The following is a 15,138-nucleotide window of genomic DNA, read 5'->3' as shown; positions in this document are numbered from 1 at the left end:
ACAACATACTACGGCAAAATAGGGATTTTAATTTTTTTAAATTTCCTTCTAGAGAGACACGTGTTATGGATGACAAATAAGGAGGCAGGAAGACGTTGTTTTAAATCATATCTTCAACGCTAGAACAGTGTATAGATATGTGCTCCATGTTCTGAAGCATGGAAATTGATGCCCTTTGTGTATAGATATGTGCTCCATGTTCTGAAGCATGGAAATTGATGCCCTTTGTGTATAGATATGTGCTCCATGTTCTGAAGCATGGAAATTGATGCCCTTTGCCCTATTTTATTTATTTATCATCTTCTCACCATTAAATTAGGACAGATTTTCTTCACTGGCATTAAACTATTTCTTCTTGGGTTTCGAAGAAGGAGATTGAAACTGAACTCTAGTATTTGTTTAAGGTAAACATATATATTTTTATTGTCGTGTGACATTGATAATCTACATGATTGACTTGCTTCCATATTTTATAGCCAGTGTCTCCCAGTCTGATAAAGACGAGTCTCAATTAATGTTCTTTAAGAGAGCTTGAAAAGATAGAATAATTATTTGATTTCCCCGTTCTTATTATCTAGTATAGCCGCCTTCAACTTGCCACATTCATCTCCTATTAAATGCACTAAATATCAGTGCCGTCGTTATCATGTCTTACAATTTCAAAGATACCCATCGTCATTGTAGTACTATGGATGCACACCTGGCATATTAAGGACCACGCATGTAATTGCCCTTTCGCAAATGGATAAGGCAGGCGTAAGTTTCAATAACGTGCGTCCTTTCTGGTCACCAACTTAATATCTCTATATGAATGTTCTTCCCTTCTCATTTACTGAACATCCTGCATTCTCATTTTGCTTTGAGAAAAGAAAAAGTCATGGCAATCCATGGGAAAAGCTTTGCCCTGCTGTTCCTATTTGTGGCTGTTCTTAGCCTTCTTGCAGCCCCTGCTTCGGTATATAATTGTGAACTACTCTTCTAGTTTATATAGCAATAGTTTTATTTATTTATGTAAATTTATTTTTTATCAATATTTTGGATCATATTTGTGTTCATAGATAATCATGAGAATGTGATTGTCAAAGAAGAGAAATAAATTTTTTTTCTCATCAATATTTTAGATTACATTCATATTGATGAATGCATTATGAGAATGAGATTGATAAAGAAAAGAATGATAAGTTTTTTTTCATCAATGTTTCAGATCACACTCATTCATGGATGTATCACAAGAATATGATTGCTAAGAAGAAAAATGAGAAATAAGCAACTACAGTATTTCTCTTGATTCTCCTGAACTTCACTTCTCTTATCTATTTAATTAACATGGTCTGCTAGTTAACTCTCAATCCTTTTCTCTAACTATCTCATTCTGATTATAAATCATGAAATGCGACTGAATACTCTAGATTTTGGCTATTGTTCCTTTTCTAAATTTACTTGCTATTTATTTTTCCATTTTCTTATTTCAGTAAACCTATGTATACACTCACCCACATACTCTTTTCAAACAGTATCTTAATTTCTTCCCTCTATCTAAAATCCTGTCTATCTTCCTTCTTTCTTCCTCTCTTTTTATCATATATAGGTCCGGAATTCATTCATTTTAACTCTATTATTCATGATGACCTTTACTTCTTTAACTGATGATAGATTAGAGAATGTGATTAAAATATTAATTAATGTTTGAGATTCCTAAGAAATTTTCTATCGGATATGTTTGCAGGGAGAAAATGTGACCGTAACGTTTGTATTGGTTCAACATGCCGATTTTGGACAAGTGTTTAAGATCGTTGGAAACAGTACCGAGCTGGGCAATTGGGAGCCTACTAGTGTGAACAACATGACTTGGACTCCTGGCGATGCCTGGGCCATTTCTGTGGTATGTTTGGTTTCTCTTTTTCGGTGCCTTCTCTACTCTGTTTTATCGAAGGAGTCGAGGAGACCTTCATAGATGTATTGATCTTAATCTTGATTTTTTATTTGTTTTGTTAAAAGACATTGACGAAGGGAGTACCATACCAGTACAAACCAATGGTGGTGAGCTTTGCTAGTGGAAACAACGTGTGCTGGGCGCCTGACAATAACCGCGACTTAACAGTGCCGGCAAATTATTCCAACCCTGATTATGTGGAAACAGTGTTTTGGAAGTTATCTTGCGGTTACGATTGTCATTCCACTACTGCCTGCTCTGTCACAGGGACGATCTTAGACCCTATTCGCCAGGTGGTTTGATAAAACAAATCTGAGCTCATGCGTACATGAAGCTGACGATCTTTCCTTACGTATCTTGATACAATAAGCTTTGTACTGCGTATCTATATTATCAGTCTTATGAGCAAAAATATATAACTGGGCTTTTTGTTAGCGTTGTTTTTTCTTTACTTATACATATTTGTGTGATATTGGGTCAGTTGTGATAAGTATTTGCTTTTCAATGCACATACTTGATTATTTTTATAATTCCTTTCATGAATACAAGCAGAAATCCGAACCAGGCCTTAAGGGATGGAATGATAGGAGATTTGACTCTGGGATTTTACCAGGTCGTAAGATAACCCAGCATAGGAATAACTAGGGCTTTGAAGGGATTAGTAACTAGTTCAAAGACCATCCCATTAAAAGAAATAGTGTTAAAAGGGTTTCTTTAATGTTATGTTTCTTGGGTGTATGGGAAATTGGCTAATGGCGGTTATTTCCTCTACACTTCTCATTTTCTAGCACAAATGAGGTTGTTTGTTCAGTGGAAGTTTGCATAGGGAGGCGAGAGGTTGAAATTTTCATGGCTTCATAACTAAAACAGTAAGCTGTTTTTGGATTTGATTGTGTATATGTTTTTGCATCAACGTTTCGGATCACATTCTGTGATCTATCATCAGGATGAAAGAGAGTGTCAAGAGACGTAAGTTTTTTTTTTTCTTTCTTAGTTGAAAAAAAAAGACATATTTTTTTAGTGTTTCACATTACAACGTTATTTTAAGATGTTGAAACGTGTTAAACACACAAAGTTGACTGACATTCTTTAGGCTCAATATGTTGCCTAGTATATGTGGTTTAAGGCTGGCTGGGTTGAGTTAATGCATGACAGTATTTATTTTATTAAATCTCATACCTGATGTGACCTTATTGTCATCTTTTAAAGATGTTGAGTTTTTATATTAAATAAACTTCCACCTTTAATAAATTAATTGTAAGTCATTCATAGTTATATAATAATATGATATCTTATCAATTCTTCATATAAATATAAATTATATAATATTTATATTTAGTTATTTTAGAGGTATCATCTATATAGTTTTTTATTGTGATTAGTTCTAGTTTTAATATTTGATGAGTCTCTTACATCATATAAATATTGCTTGTTAATTAATTTTGATTAAAAAAATAATTATCATGTGTTTTTAGTGTTTTCTAAGTATACTCTTTTGAATAAATTAAATCAGGGGAGTCCCAAACAATTACATAACTACAAAAAAATACAAAGCAACAAAATCCCAGAGCCCACGAGGAGTGAGGGCCCAAGACTAGGATGTCTACTGCCAAAAAGGAACAAAACTTAATAGACATCCAACACTGCAAACTAAACCTAGATGACAAATAAGAAAAACCTTTAGACCAAAAAAAAAAACACACCCCTATCAAAGGCATAAATTGATGGCCTACCTAGTGGGGGATATCACCAACTTCTCATACTTTCTTATAGATTTAAATTTATCTAAAATGGTGTAAAGACGTAAATTCATCGATTTATCCCAAGATTGATAATCGAAATAACAATCATTACATTTCTATAGAAGATAAAGAAATTTCACAAGCAATGAAATGTAGAAATATCTCAATTCTTATATGTATACAATGCTTAGGCTTTCTATTGCCTTAAGTATAATTTCAAACATAAAAGAAAGAGAGATGCGTACTTTGATCTCCAATCTAAGCTACCTCATTTCAATCTTTTCAATGAAGACGAGAACAAGAATCAGGCGCTTTTTACACCCAACCTTGAAGATTATGCTTCTCTGGAAGTCTTAGTCAATCAAGAACACCCAACCCTACACGAATTGCTTAGCAAAAAGATTTCGAAAGACATGATGGTATCTAGTGCATGCTTAGATGATACATGCATTTTCATTTTTCTAATTTCATTAAGAAACAAGCAAGATCAATCAAGGATGTGGTAGAGAGCATAAATAAATGAATCAATTCATTTCAATGGTTATTCAATTGGTTACTCGATCGAGTATAATGCCATGCATAGCAATAAAAGATAGTTTGGAAAAAAAAACTATTCTCCCTATGAATTCCACATTTGACACCCATCCCGGAAGGTAACTTTCCACAAACACAAGCCTATCTATCTTGGTACATATAACTCTAGAATACTAATTCATGTAGAAGACAATATTTTATTGAATAGAGATAACAACATCACTTTAATATTACTTTCGATTATAAGATCAAACAATCTTTCATGGATAAACAACCATATATATTTGATAATAAGCAATCTTTTATTACTAAATTGAAAAGTAAATCAAAACTAAGTTTTTAAGAAAGGTGTAGCGCATGTATGAATCCTTACATATGATTGGAATATAATGAGTACACGTTCTTAGAAATAACTTAATTAATGCAACCTAACATGTACTTCCCATAAATTTCAGTATCTATTGTGCATGTTTGATAATTACTATATCAAATGGTATCTCATGATGCATTTTCCTATATGGCGATTCAAACAATTTCATTCTAACATGGATTGTATAAAGCTAACTCTAGTCTTATCTACATCATAAACTTCTAATTAATTCATAACTCACTTATCTTTCATTTCTAAATGCATAACAACCAATCAATCAAATTAGAGCCTACCTCCTTTTATCTTGATACTGATTTGGTGGTGATTGACTCGATTCCTTGACCAAATCTGCCCGCTTCTCTCCTTGTAAACTCTTCAATAACCTTCTTATTGCTCTACTCTTCTCTATCTGTCTCTCTTCTAACAATACTATTCTCTATATCCTTGCTATTCCTGTATCTCTTTCCTTCTCTATTCTTTCTTCTCTATTCTTCTTGTTGTCATCCCTCTCTATCAAGGTTACAGTGCTATTTATCCTATTTTCATCCTACGTTAGCTTATGATCTTATGGATTTTACCTAGCATTTCTAACCATCTCTACGCCACAACTGTTAGTCATTAAGCAATTTCAGTTCTAAATGGTTTAGAACTCTTAAGGATTGCATACCTGTCGACTAACCTCTGCAACTATTGTTTTAAACAATTAATAGACTTGATTACCTCTACTCCACATCTAACTATCTTCTTCGACTTAACTAAGGTTTGGCTTAACAGCAAGTGCTAGATATTCATGCAGATCCACTTATCTCACGGTCTCTGTTGTTTGGTAGATGACACGGTTACAAGATTATCGACTTCCTCTACTAACCTATCGATAGCATGCAGACTTTGGTTTAATCTCAAACACTTAAGTGTTTGTCAAGTACAGGTTCATCGGCATCGCTGCCACGTCTCTGCCAACTCCCAGTCCATCGACCTACCAATCTCCCAGTCCATCGACCTGCCATTTAGTGGCAGTCGCGGTGCCAAGTCTACCACCCTCAGTCCATCGACATGCCGTTTACTGGCAGTCGTGGTGCCAAGTCTACCACCCTCAGTCCATCGACCTGCCGTTTACTGGCATCGTGGTGCCAAGTCGACCACCCTCCTCGGCTTCTTGCTAACAGTCACTGACTTAAGACTTAAACCCGCCACCTTTTATATATTAAATATATATAATAAATGACTATTTTATATATTACATGTTTATATTAAATAAAGTCTAACGTAAAAGGTTTTTAGAAATAAAATATATAATCTAAATTTTGTATATGTATATTCATAAATACATTATTTTGAGTAGTCATGTTTATCTAATAGAAAATATTCACTTAAGTGTAATTTCAAATAAATACACATAATTCATAATCACCTTCATTTAGATAATATATATATGATTGAATCGCAGTTATCTAACTAACATGCATATGAAATTCGTATAATTGTAAACAAAACAATCATTAATACAATTACATTGTTTCATACAAGGGACATTAAATCATCCTTTATAAAGAATGTTAAATCGTTAAATCACTAACTCTTTATCAAAATAATATTTAACTACTTTGCACCCTCATAAACGAATTAAATTTAACAAATGCCATTTACTCATAAAATTCTATTCTTATTTAAAAATCATGCATTAATGAAATCATAATTGCATATACATAACTTTTCTACTGTGGTGTGTGAGATTACTCTAATCTATCTAAGTCCACGAGCTAAGACAACTCTACGTGAGCCGTGTTCTCGCCTTCATTTGCGTTCACCTGTCCCTGCATCACTTGCACTGAATAACTTATTAGTAAAGATGATCCCTAATTTAGTAAAAATAACACTAGCCATGTAATTGCATTCACATGAGTAAAGTAATATAAATCATTTCATAACATTTGCATACTGACCGCATTATCATCGCAATAAAAGTTCATGTCCATTGCAATTTAATTTCATAAATAAAATGCATACATTATTTTCCTAATAACATAGTTATTGAAAATACGGTTCATGACAATTGGATTGCCTCCTATAAGATACTTTCCGAGAAGAAATAGTAAGAGAATCTAGGATTGTCTTCACCTTTGATACAAGCATCTCTGTCAATGAATCCAAATGATGCCTCTTTTTTTCTCGCCTCCTATAAATTCATCTTGTATGGCTTGGAGAGCAATGGAGTTCCTCTTATTCATCTTCATATTTTCAGAAAACATATCCTCCATCTTCCATTTCATGGACACTTGATTTTCATGAAGAGCCTCAGATACATTTGCTAAATCCTTAGTTTCATTTCCCTATTTCATTTTTTCCATGAGTACCTTCACAACCTTCTTCAAGCCTTCCCAATTCTCAAACATTGCCACATATTTACTAGCCACCATCCAAACTCTCTGGTCCTTGTTGTCCATTCCCCAACTCAAAGCTCTTGAGTTCATTTCGGCAAGGACCTCAAGTCCATTGATTTTATTCCTAGCCACCTCAAATTGTCCAAGATGCCAATGGATGATAGGTTCATGTTTATTAAAACCCTTACAGATTTCATTAGCATTGGCCACAAATTTTACAAATTCCTCCTCTAGAAATTTCACATGTGACGATGGAGGGCATGAAAGGGGAGGAGGAGGGGTAGGAGGGGTGGTAGCATTCCACACAGAGTTTTCCAGAGTCCATCTAGAGGTAGTGTACAATGAGGTATCCATCTCCTTAGAGTCTTGATCAATAATTTCTAAATTTTCAATAGAACATTCACTAGTGATGGGTGGGCCAAAGGGTTTCTAGATTTAGCCATTGTAGAGGAGTTAATCTGGGTAGGGTTTTACTAGGGCTTCAGGGTGGATTTTTTTCCATTCAAGTTGGCTAGAACCTCAACACATAGGGTGGGGCTAGAGGAATTAAATTCTTGGTCACAAGTTGGGATTAAACCCACGTAAAACTAATATATGTTATTTCTAAGTATACTATTAACATATATGTTTATTTTTATTTTATTTTAGGTTTGTCTCAGTGTGCATGCTTTTATTTTTAAAAATAAATTGATGAATACAAAATTACTATATTAATCTTGGTTCATGATTAAACCATTATCTAGGGGAGAGGACCCATTAGTTGAGCCCACTAAATTTGTGCTTATGAAAATTATATGTGGAAATTTCCAAATACTCCCAAATTTTTGAAGCGAGTTAATTGGTAAGTCTTATACTTATAAAAAAGGTTTCAAGGTCACATAATAAAATATGATGCCATATCAACATTATTTTTGTCTAGTTGTTAAAAAATACCCAAAAAATGTGACACCAATACTTGTGCACTAAGTCATCTTTTATTGGTGCACTGATGTGGCACTACATTATATTTTTCTTTTAAGATCTAATAAATATTACATCATGGTCAGTCATCATCAACACAAACAACTTTAAAATAACAACTATTGTTTGAATATTGTCAAAATATTAGACATGAAATCAACATGTCCTATAACAACTATTGGATCCTCTCCTCTATCATTTTTTTTAATCTTGTTTCACTAATATTCTATAAACTCTACTTTAGAAACTAGAAATCAATTGGAAGAATAATACTCTCCTACTTGCTTTTGCAAGTAAATTTTTTATGTTATTTAAGTAAATAATTGCTATGTTTTAAACTTAATCAAACACGAAATAATTTATTGAACATGCGTATTTTATCCTTTACAATCTCTAATGACTAGGATTAAAAACTTATGGTATTTTAAAAGTGATTTTCTACCATTGATTATTTGATTTCCAAGAGATTAATACAACAAGTAAGGAATCCTTTCTTCTACACATTTATCCTATAAGAATATAAAAAAATTATAATCTTCTTCTTTTCCAAGTAGGAAATCTTTCATTGTACACATTTCTCCTAAAATATTATAAAAAATTATAATATTCATATGTTCCAATTATCATTTAAGTACTCATATACAAGAATAGTGTATAGTTTTGCAATTCTCAATTAAGGTTTCTTGGGTTTTATATGAAGATCAACAATCATTAAATGTTGACCTGATACTTTTACAATTTGAGTTCCATGTCTTAATTTTGATATAATTGTTGAAAGTAGCACATCCACACTATGATTATCACTAGTATGTGTAAGAATTGGCTATGATGGTAGCCACCCAAGAATAAGAGACTAAATGGAATGCACAACAACAAGAGAAAAATAATATTGATAAGAATAAAGTGTATTCTTATCAATGATGCAATACAATATGATCAAATGGATTATGAATGAATGGATATAACATATGAAACCCCATGGTTATATAGCCAAGGTGAGAGCATAGGAGTGTATAAGATTATGACAAGTGAAAAAGTGATCACATGATAGTACCATTAAAGATGAACATGAGACAAAAATTGACAACCTATCATCCCACTTAAAGTGAAAAAGTGATAACATGATAACACCACTAAAGGTGGAAAAGTGCAACCGTGAAAGGTGAACATGAGACAAAATTGACAACCTATCATCCCACCTAAAGTGGAAAGTGATCACATGATAACACTGCTAAAGGTGGCAAAGTGCAACCACAAAAGGTGAATATGATAATGTGATGAATCACTAAAGGTGGAGACAATGCTAAAAGTGGAAATGATAACAAGATAACTCCACCTAAAGTTGAGATTCTCCAACAAAATCCTATGTCATACCTAAGTAAGCTTAAGTGATCTGTAAGTGAGACCTAGGTGGAAAATAACCAATGTAAAACAACTTCATTACACCAATAGTATTCTTATGCTATCATTTTTAAGATACACTATTATCTATAATTAAAATATATTTTTCATCAATATTTAACATATGTTCTTTACATATACTTTTTCTTTATTCTTAATTTGTTACTTCAGATATTTTTCAGTGGAGGAGAAAAAATATTAAGTAATACACTGATGATTCATTGATCAAATCTCATCATGGCCTTATAAATCCATATATATTCATATGTATAATTACTTATATGCATAAATATTCAACCACTAATAAATAAATAACATATATTGTTTACACCACACTTAAAGTTAGACTTTTTTGAGCTCTCTAGATGGAGATGATGGAGAAGATGATGTTGAGGTAGATGAGGAGGACTAGGTTGGGTTTGGTGGTAATTTTTTGGTTTCTGTTGGCTAGTTTTCCCCTTTGGTTTCCCAGCCCCTTTCTGGGCTCACTTGTTTGGGGGTTTTTGGTGTTTTTTGGGGAATTTTTCGATGCATTTCTCTATCCCCACTGTTGTGTGTAGAATTTCTACTTTGGTTTTGGTCTAAGGGATACTTCTTCATTTGGTCTATGGCCTCTATGTTGTTTGGAAGTTTTATGCTTTCCTTGGTGGTCGTTTTTGCTTTGTCGCTGCTCCTCTTTGTATATGTTTTTTCTAAGCATTGTAAGTTGGTGTTTCTTGTCATCCCTTTTTCTTGTGAGGTTCTCTATTTTGGAGTTTCTTTTTTTTTTTTAAGTGGGGACTCTCATTTTTGGGATTTCCTATTTTGGGTTTTGTGGTCTCTGCCTCCTTGTGGGGATCTCTTTTCTCTAGTGCTTGGACTTCCTTGTTTTTTTTTAGCAGATTTTTTGATGTTTAGGATTTCGTTGGCCCTATATTTCTCGATGGTCAAGCAATTGTTGGAATTTTTCAAGGGCATATGCTGACTATGGCTTATTTTTGCATATTTTTTTTTCTATTGGGGTTGTGGTTGTCCCCACTATTGCCCTATGCTTTTTTGCCTCATTTTTCCATGTGGGATTTTGCTATTCTTGGATAGGTTCTCCCCTCTATGGCTCGTATTCAGTTGGAGTTTTCTTGTGTAGATCCAAGATGAATTATCGAGCTCTTAGTTCTGAACTCTTGAATGAAAAATATCAAATTAGTCTCAGTAATAATCTATACTGATCTCATCATATTATCTATGACCCTCATAAAGGTGATAATTATTGATCACAATCTCTCAACTCTTAGGAAATCATCCATAGTGAGCTCTTCACCAAACCACTTACCTGACTCCAGAAATCAAAAGTCATAATCCATGAATTCTTTAAATCTATCAACATTTACAAGGAAAGTATAAATAAAGTAAATGAAGAAAATGCTTAAATGCTTCTCATGTAAAGAACCATGTCAAATTCAAAAAATAGATTAAGATGCTGGAAATTCATCCATCCTCTAACTCCGCTAGCCTCGAAATATAGAGGCTCAAAGTATATATTTTTTATTAGAGCCACAAAAAAGAATTGTTCACACAATCTTCATCATTTTGTGAATCCTCATCCTTAATGCATGCTAAGTTACCTTCATTTGGTTGATCTTTTATTTTTCTTTTGGGGATATTTGTAGCCCAAATTTTATAAAACCATTATATCAGATGCTTTTTCTTACAATAAAAATATGTATTCTCTCTTTTTTTTTAGCAGATTGCTTGTCATTGCTCCATGAATATAGTACTTTCTCCTATTTTGGAAAATCTTTGGTATCTTATTTTGTCCTATTTTCTTTAGCTAGAAGGGTTGGAATCATATCTTCTTAATTTTGTGATTTTATTTGACTTGGATGTAAAAATAACATTATTCTATTTTGAAGGCAATCTCTTTAACAGGATGGATTTAACATCATCATCATCTACTTGAGCCTTAACCTCTACTACCTACCTAATGAGATACCTCACATTACTTATATTATTTGATTTTTCTATTCTATTTTGTATTTTGCATCTTGAAAATTAAATTTTTAAGGAGAACTCTGTGTTGACAACATTTTCTCCAAACAATTTATTTGGATTATCCTAAATTTCTTCAGATAATTTATGTAAATCTATTTGATGTAGTTCAGAGTTAGGAAGACTAAGACCAATAATAGCCTCAACTTTGACATCTCTATCATTCTGATCTTATAGCTTACAAAATTTGAATGAAAAGCCACTTCTTAAAACACATTCTCTACTACATTTTTACTATCATCCATCTCATTCCAAAAAGAAGGAACAATCTCTCAATCTAAAAAATTAGGAATTGATATTTTTAAGTAAGATATCAAGCCTGTACTACTAAATTGTAATTTGTTCGCACATAAAAATTAGGGATTTTCTCTAATTAAGGATTCTCACTATGATAACCTTGAATGATATCTCTAACCTGAGACAATAATTTCAACTATTAGCACTTTTTACTTTTCTGAACTCTAAAATAAGGGCACCATCCACTATTCACTAATTCATATTGGGATAATGCCATGTAGTAAATATGAATGGGAGTTATGACCTTGTGGCAAACACATGCGCATGAATTCTTGTCACCAAAGTATGTACTCTCATTTTCTATTTTTGTGGATCAAAAATGTCAATACGCATCTTGTTCTAGAAAAAAATAGTTCCTTTCTCATCACCTACTCTATCATTCAATTCATGTTAGCTATGAATCTTCCTTGGCTCTACAAATTTCTTTCCATTTAAAATGGATAAATATATTATCATTGCTTTTTTACAATTCAAAGGAGAAAAATGCTTGATTTATACATTGATGATTCATCAATTACATCTCAATGTGGATTTATAAAGCCACATATTCTTGTACATAACTACTTATAGGATTAACTACTCAACTACAAATAATAACTGTAAAGAGGAAAAATCAAACCCTAGTTGTTCTCCCCTCCCCAACTCCAAGGAGAGAGAAGGGAGAGTCACTGGGGTTGATGGTTTTCACTTAGGGGAGACTTTACATTCAAAAGAGGGGTTGAAACCCACAAGATCCAATCCCACACAATGCAAGATTGGATTCTAAATGAGTTTCAAGGGTTAAGACATCAAGGATACCCTCTTTTGTAAAGAATGTAGATAGAAAGATTGAACTAGGAATGCATGTAAAGTAGGAAAGATTCGCATATAAATAGAGATAGGGATATGGGATGAAGCTGCAGACTTAGAATTAGCAGTAAAATGTCGAGACGGTGCTATTCTGCAAATTTGAGCGAAAGTTGACAGGACGATGGCACCCGGCGTGCACACAGTCCTCCAAAAAATCCGCGAAACAAAGGGGGATCTGTTCGTCTCTGCACAAGGATTCCAGATCTTCAATTATAGCCACATACTTTTAACCTACACACATAAAAGAGAGGATGATTGGGGGGTTAGGGATGAGGGGTTTGCCTTTAGGTCAAACCCCAGTTTTGGAATTAACCAAGAAATGAGAATGTTGTAAATGTAAATGTTTGTAATGTAAACAAGTACTGATACCTTGTTGTAAGAATGTTTGTATTCTTACATGCGAAGGTGTGATGTATGTAGTATGTTGTATGTTGTATGTGATCTCCTCTTCAATGGTTGAATCCTTGTCTTGAATGCAACACTTAGCCTTGAATGGAAACTTAGAATGCTCAATAGCTTGAAGGAATACTTGAATGCTTGAATGTTTGAATGTTTGAATATCGCTTTCGCCTCTTGCTCTTGCTTCTTTTTCTTCCTCCCTTTCTAGGAGAGGAAAAGTAGTTTATATACTTGTCAATTAGGGTTGATAGACTTATTTTCCCGACCTTAGGCCAACCAGGAAACATTATTTCCCAAATTGCAAACTTAAAGACCCGATGCCCAAAAGAGACCAGGCCCAAAATAGGGCCAGGGACCAACCGAAGGACCAAGGCGCTGGGCACCATGGTCCCACCTCCCGAGACAGCAGGGTGCAAGGAGGGATCAGGCCAGGGTGTAGAAAAATGCAGTTTTTGGTGTTATAAACAGATTTTGGGGTCTCCATTCAAGTTTAATGTTGCATCGCCATTGTGAAGACCCAAATGCAGTTGAAATTGCAAGTGTCACAATTTTAGGACGCAACATTTAGCCCCCACTTTAGTGGGAGTATAAGCATACACTCATACTTACGGTAAAGTACAAGGAAACAACATTGAAAGACTTTCACCACGTCAAGGAGGCAAGATACACTAAGCCCCCAGTGGACTAAGGAACTTACGACTTCAATTAACAAAGTAAAAGGGAAGATCATGAGGGAGAACCATGACTATCAGTAGTAAGGTTCCCTCACTATGAGTCATGCAAGAAAGATATCAAAAATTTTCAAGGCAAAGCTAAATTTGTCAAGAAATTTTCAAGTATCTTGAAAAGATATGAATGGGATGTATGCCCCCCTACGTTAAAGCAATCACACACGCCTCATCGGGGGTGATTGCTTTAAGGTAGTGATACATATAAGAAAATGAAAAAGGAGCATGTTATCACAAGGATTTAGCCCCCAAGTGTGAGATAAGCCCAAGGATAATAGACACAAAACACAAAGCACAAGGTGACTTTGCTTTCCTCGGGGTCAGTATGCTGTACGATAATTCATGTATATCATATGTATGTATGCATAATTGTTCTTCATTCCCCAATCAAGGAAGGTCACCTAGAAGAAGGGAACACATGTGTCTTTTGAGTCAACATGAGAGAGACCAAGAGATCTCAATGCTTTGCATCGTCCTCAAGCAGACAACACTAAGGACAACAAATAGAAGAATGAGAATAACACATAGAAGAAGTAACAAAAGAGATCAAGAGAGGAGGAGAGAGTCTGCTATGCTAATGAAACTAGTCTAGCACATCATCTACCCCCCGATCTTGCTGATCAATATTTCGGGAAGGTAGGAAACATGCTAGAGGAGGAACATCCAACATAGCAGATGGAGCTATCACAAGATCCAAACAAGGGCTATGTTCATGTTCCGAGCCACGTTGTTCTTGTCTAGGAGCTAGGATAAGTGCTTTAGAAAATTTGTTAGATAAATGGTTATCAACATCAACATATTCATATTCACTATCAGAATGAACAGGAGTAACATTTTCATCATGAATAACATTTTCATCTATATCATCGTCAAGATTTATAAAAATAGGATCTTTAACTCGCACAGGATCAAGACCATCATGCATCTTATGTTTAGGATATTTTGGCTCAATTTTCGGCTGAGGAGAAAATAGAATAATACTAGCTGAAGGTGTTTTTGGGGATTGCAAAGTTTGAGAAGCAGCTGCCTGAGCTCTAAGATGACGCTTTCATCGGCATTCACATGCAGAACGATTCCGTCTAGTCTTAGTAGGAAGTTGAGAAGATTGAGGAGGAGGAATGTTCTCATCCTTTTCACTTGGGTGTTTAGGTTGTGGTCTCTTAGGTTGAACAATAGGAGAAGAGGAAGGTCTCTTCTCTCCATAAGAGGAAGGAGGAGGAACTGCTCCATATAAGGGAGGAATATTTGGTTTAGGAAGGAGACCAAGCCCCTCATGACGAGGAGGTATAGGTCTACTTTTAGGAAGTTTATTAGATATAGGCATAGTCACATTCATAGGGATGGGTTGGGAATCTTCTTGAGGAAAGACATTAGTTTTATCTTTCAAAGGAAGAACTTCCTTCTCAAGAATGATAGGAATGTCAAGTTTGGGTGTTCTAGGTTCACTTAGAGATAGGATCATATCTTTTTTCCACTTTTGATAAGATTTGAAATGATGATCACTTCGTGGAGGAAGAGA

The 15,138-nt window shown here is 34.2% G+C and overlaps 1 protein-coding gene across 1 annotated transcript; it reads left to right on the top strand.

Moving 5' to 3' along the window:
• Positions 1-799: 799 nt before the first annotated feature.
• On the top strand, positions 800-2,367 carry LOC131028317 (glucoamylase). Its single transcript, XM_057958573.2, has 3 exons — positions 800-955; positions 1,727-1,882; positions 1,999-2,367. The coding sequence occupies exons 1-3, from the start codon at positions 812-814 to the stop codon at positions 2,233-2,235; spliced, it is 537 nt and encodes a 178-aa protein (XP_057814556.2). The 5' UTR covers positions 800-811; the 3' UTR covers positions 2,236-2,367.
• The last annotated feature ends 12,771 nt before the right edge of the window (positions 2,368-15,138 follow it).

The sequence above is a fragment of the Cryptomeria japonica genome, chromosome 7 (assembly GCF_030272615.1).
Source record: "Cryptomeria japonica chromosome 7, Sugi_1.0, whole genome shotgun sequence".
Lineage (NCBI taxonomy): Eukaryota > Viridiplantae > Streptophyta > Pinopsida > Cupressales > Cupressaceae > Cryptomeria > Cryptomeria japonica.
The sequence above is the reverse complement of the archived record's forward strand: the minus strand, read 5'-3'. Positions and strand labels throughout refer to the sequence as shown.

Excerpts from the sequence above, each read along its gene's own strand:
- LOC131028317 (XM_057958573.2), top strand. The coding sequence starts at position 812 with ATGTTCTTCCCTTCTCATTTACTGAACATCCTGCATTCTCATTTTGCT. Across the intron at positions 956-1,726 it reads TTCTTGCAGCCCCTGCTTCG|GGAGAAAATGTGACCGTAAC; the intron begins GTATATAATTGT and ends ATATGTTTGCAG. Across the intron at positions 1,883-1,998 it reads ATGCCTGGGCCATTTCTGTG|ACATTGACGAAGGGAGTACC; the intron begins GTATGTTTGGTT and ends TTTTGTTAAAAG.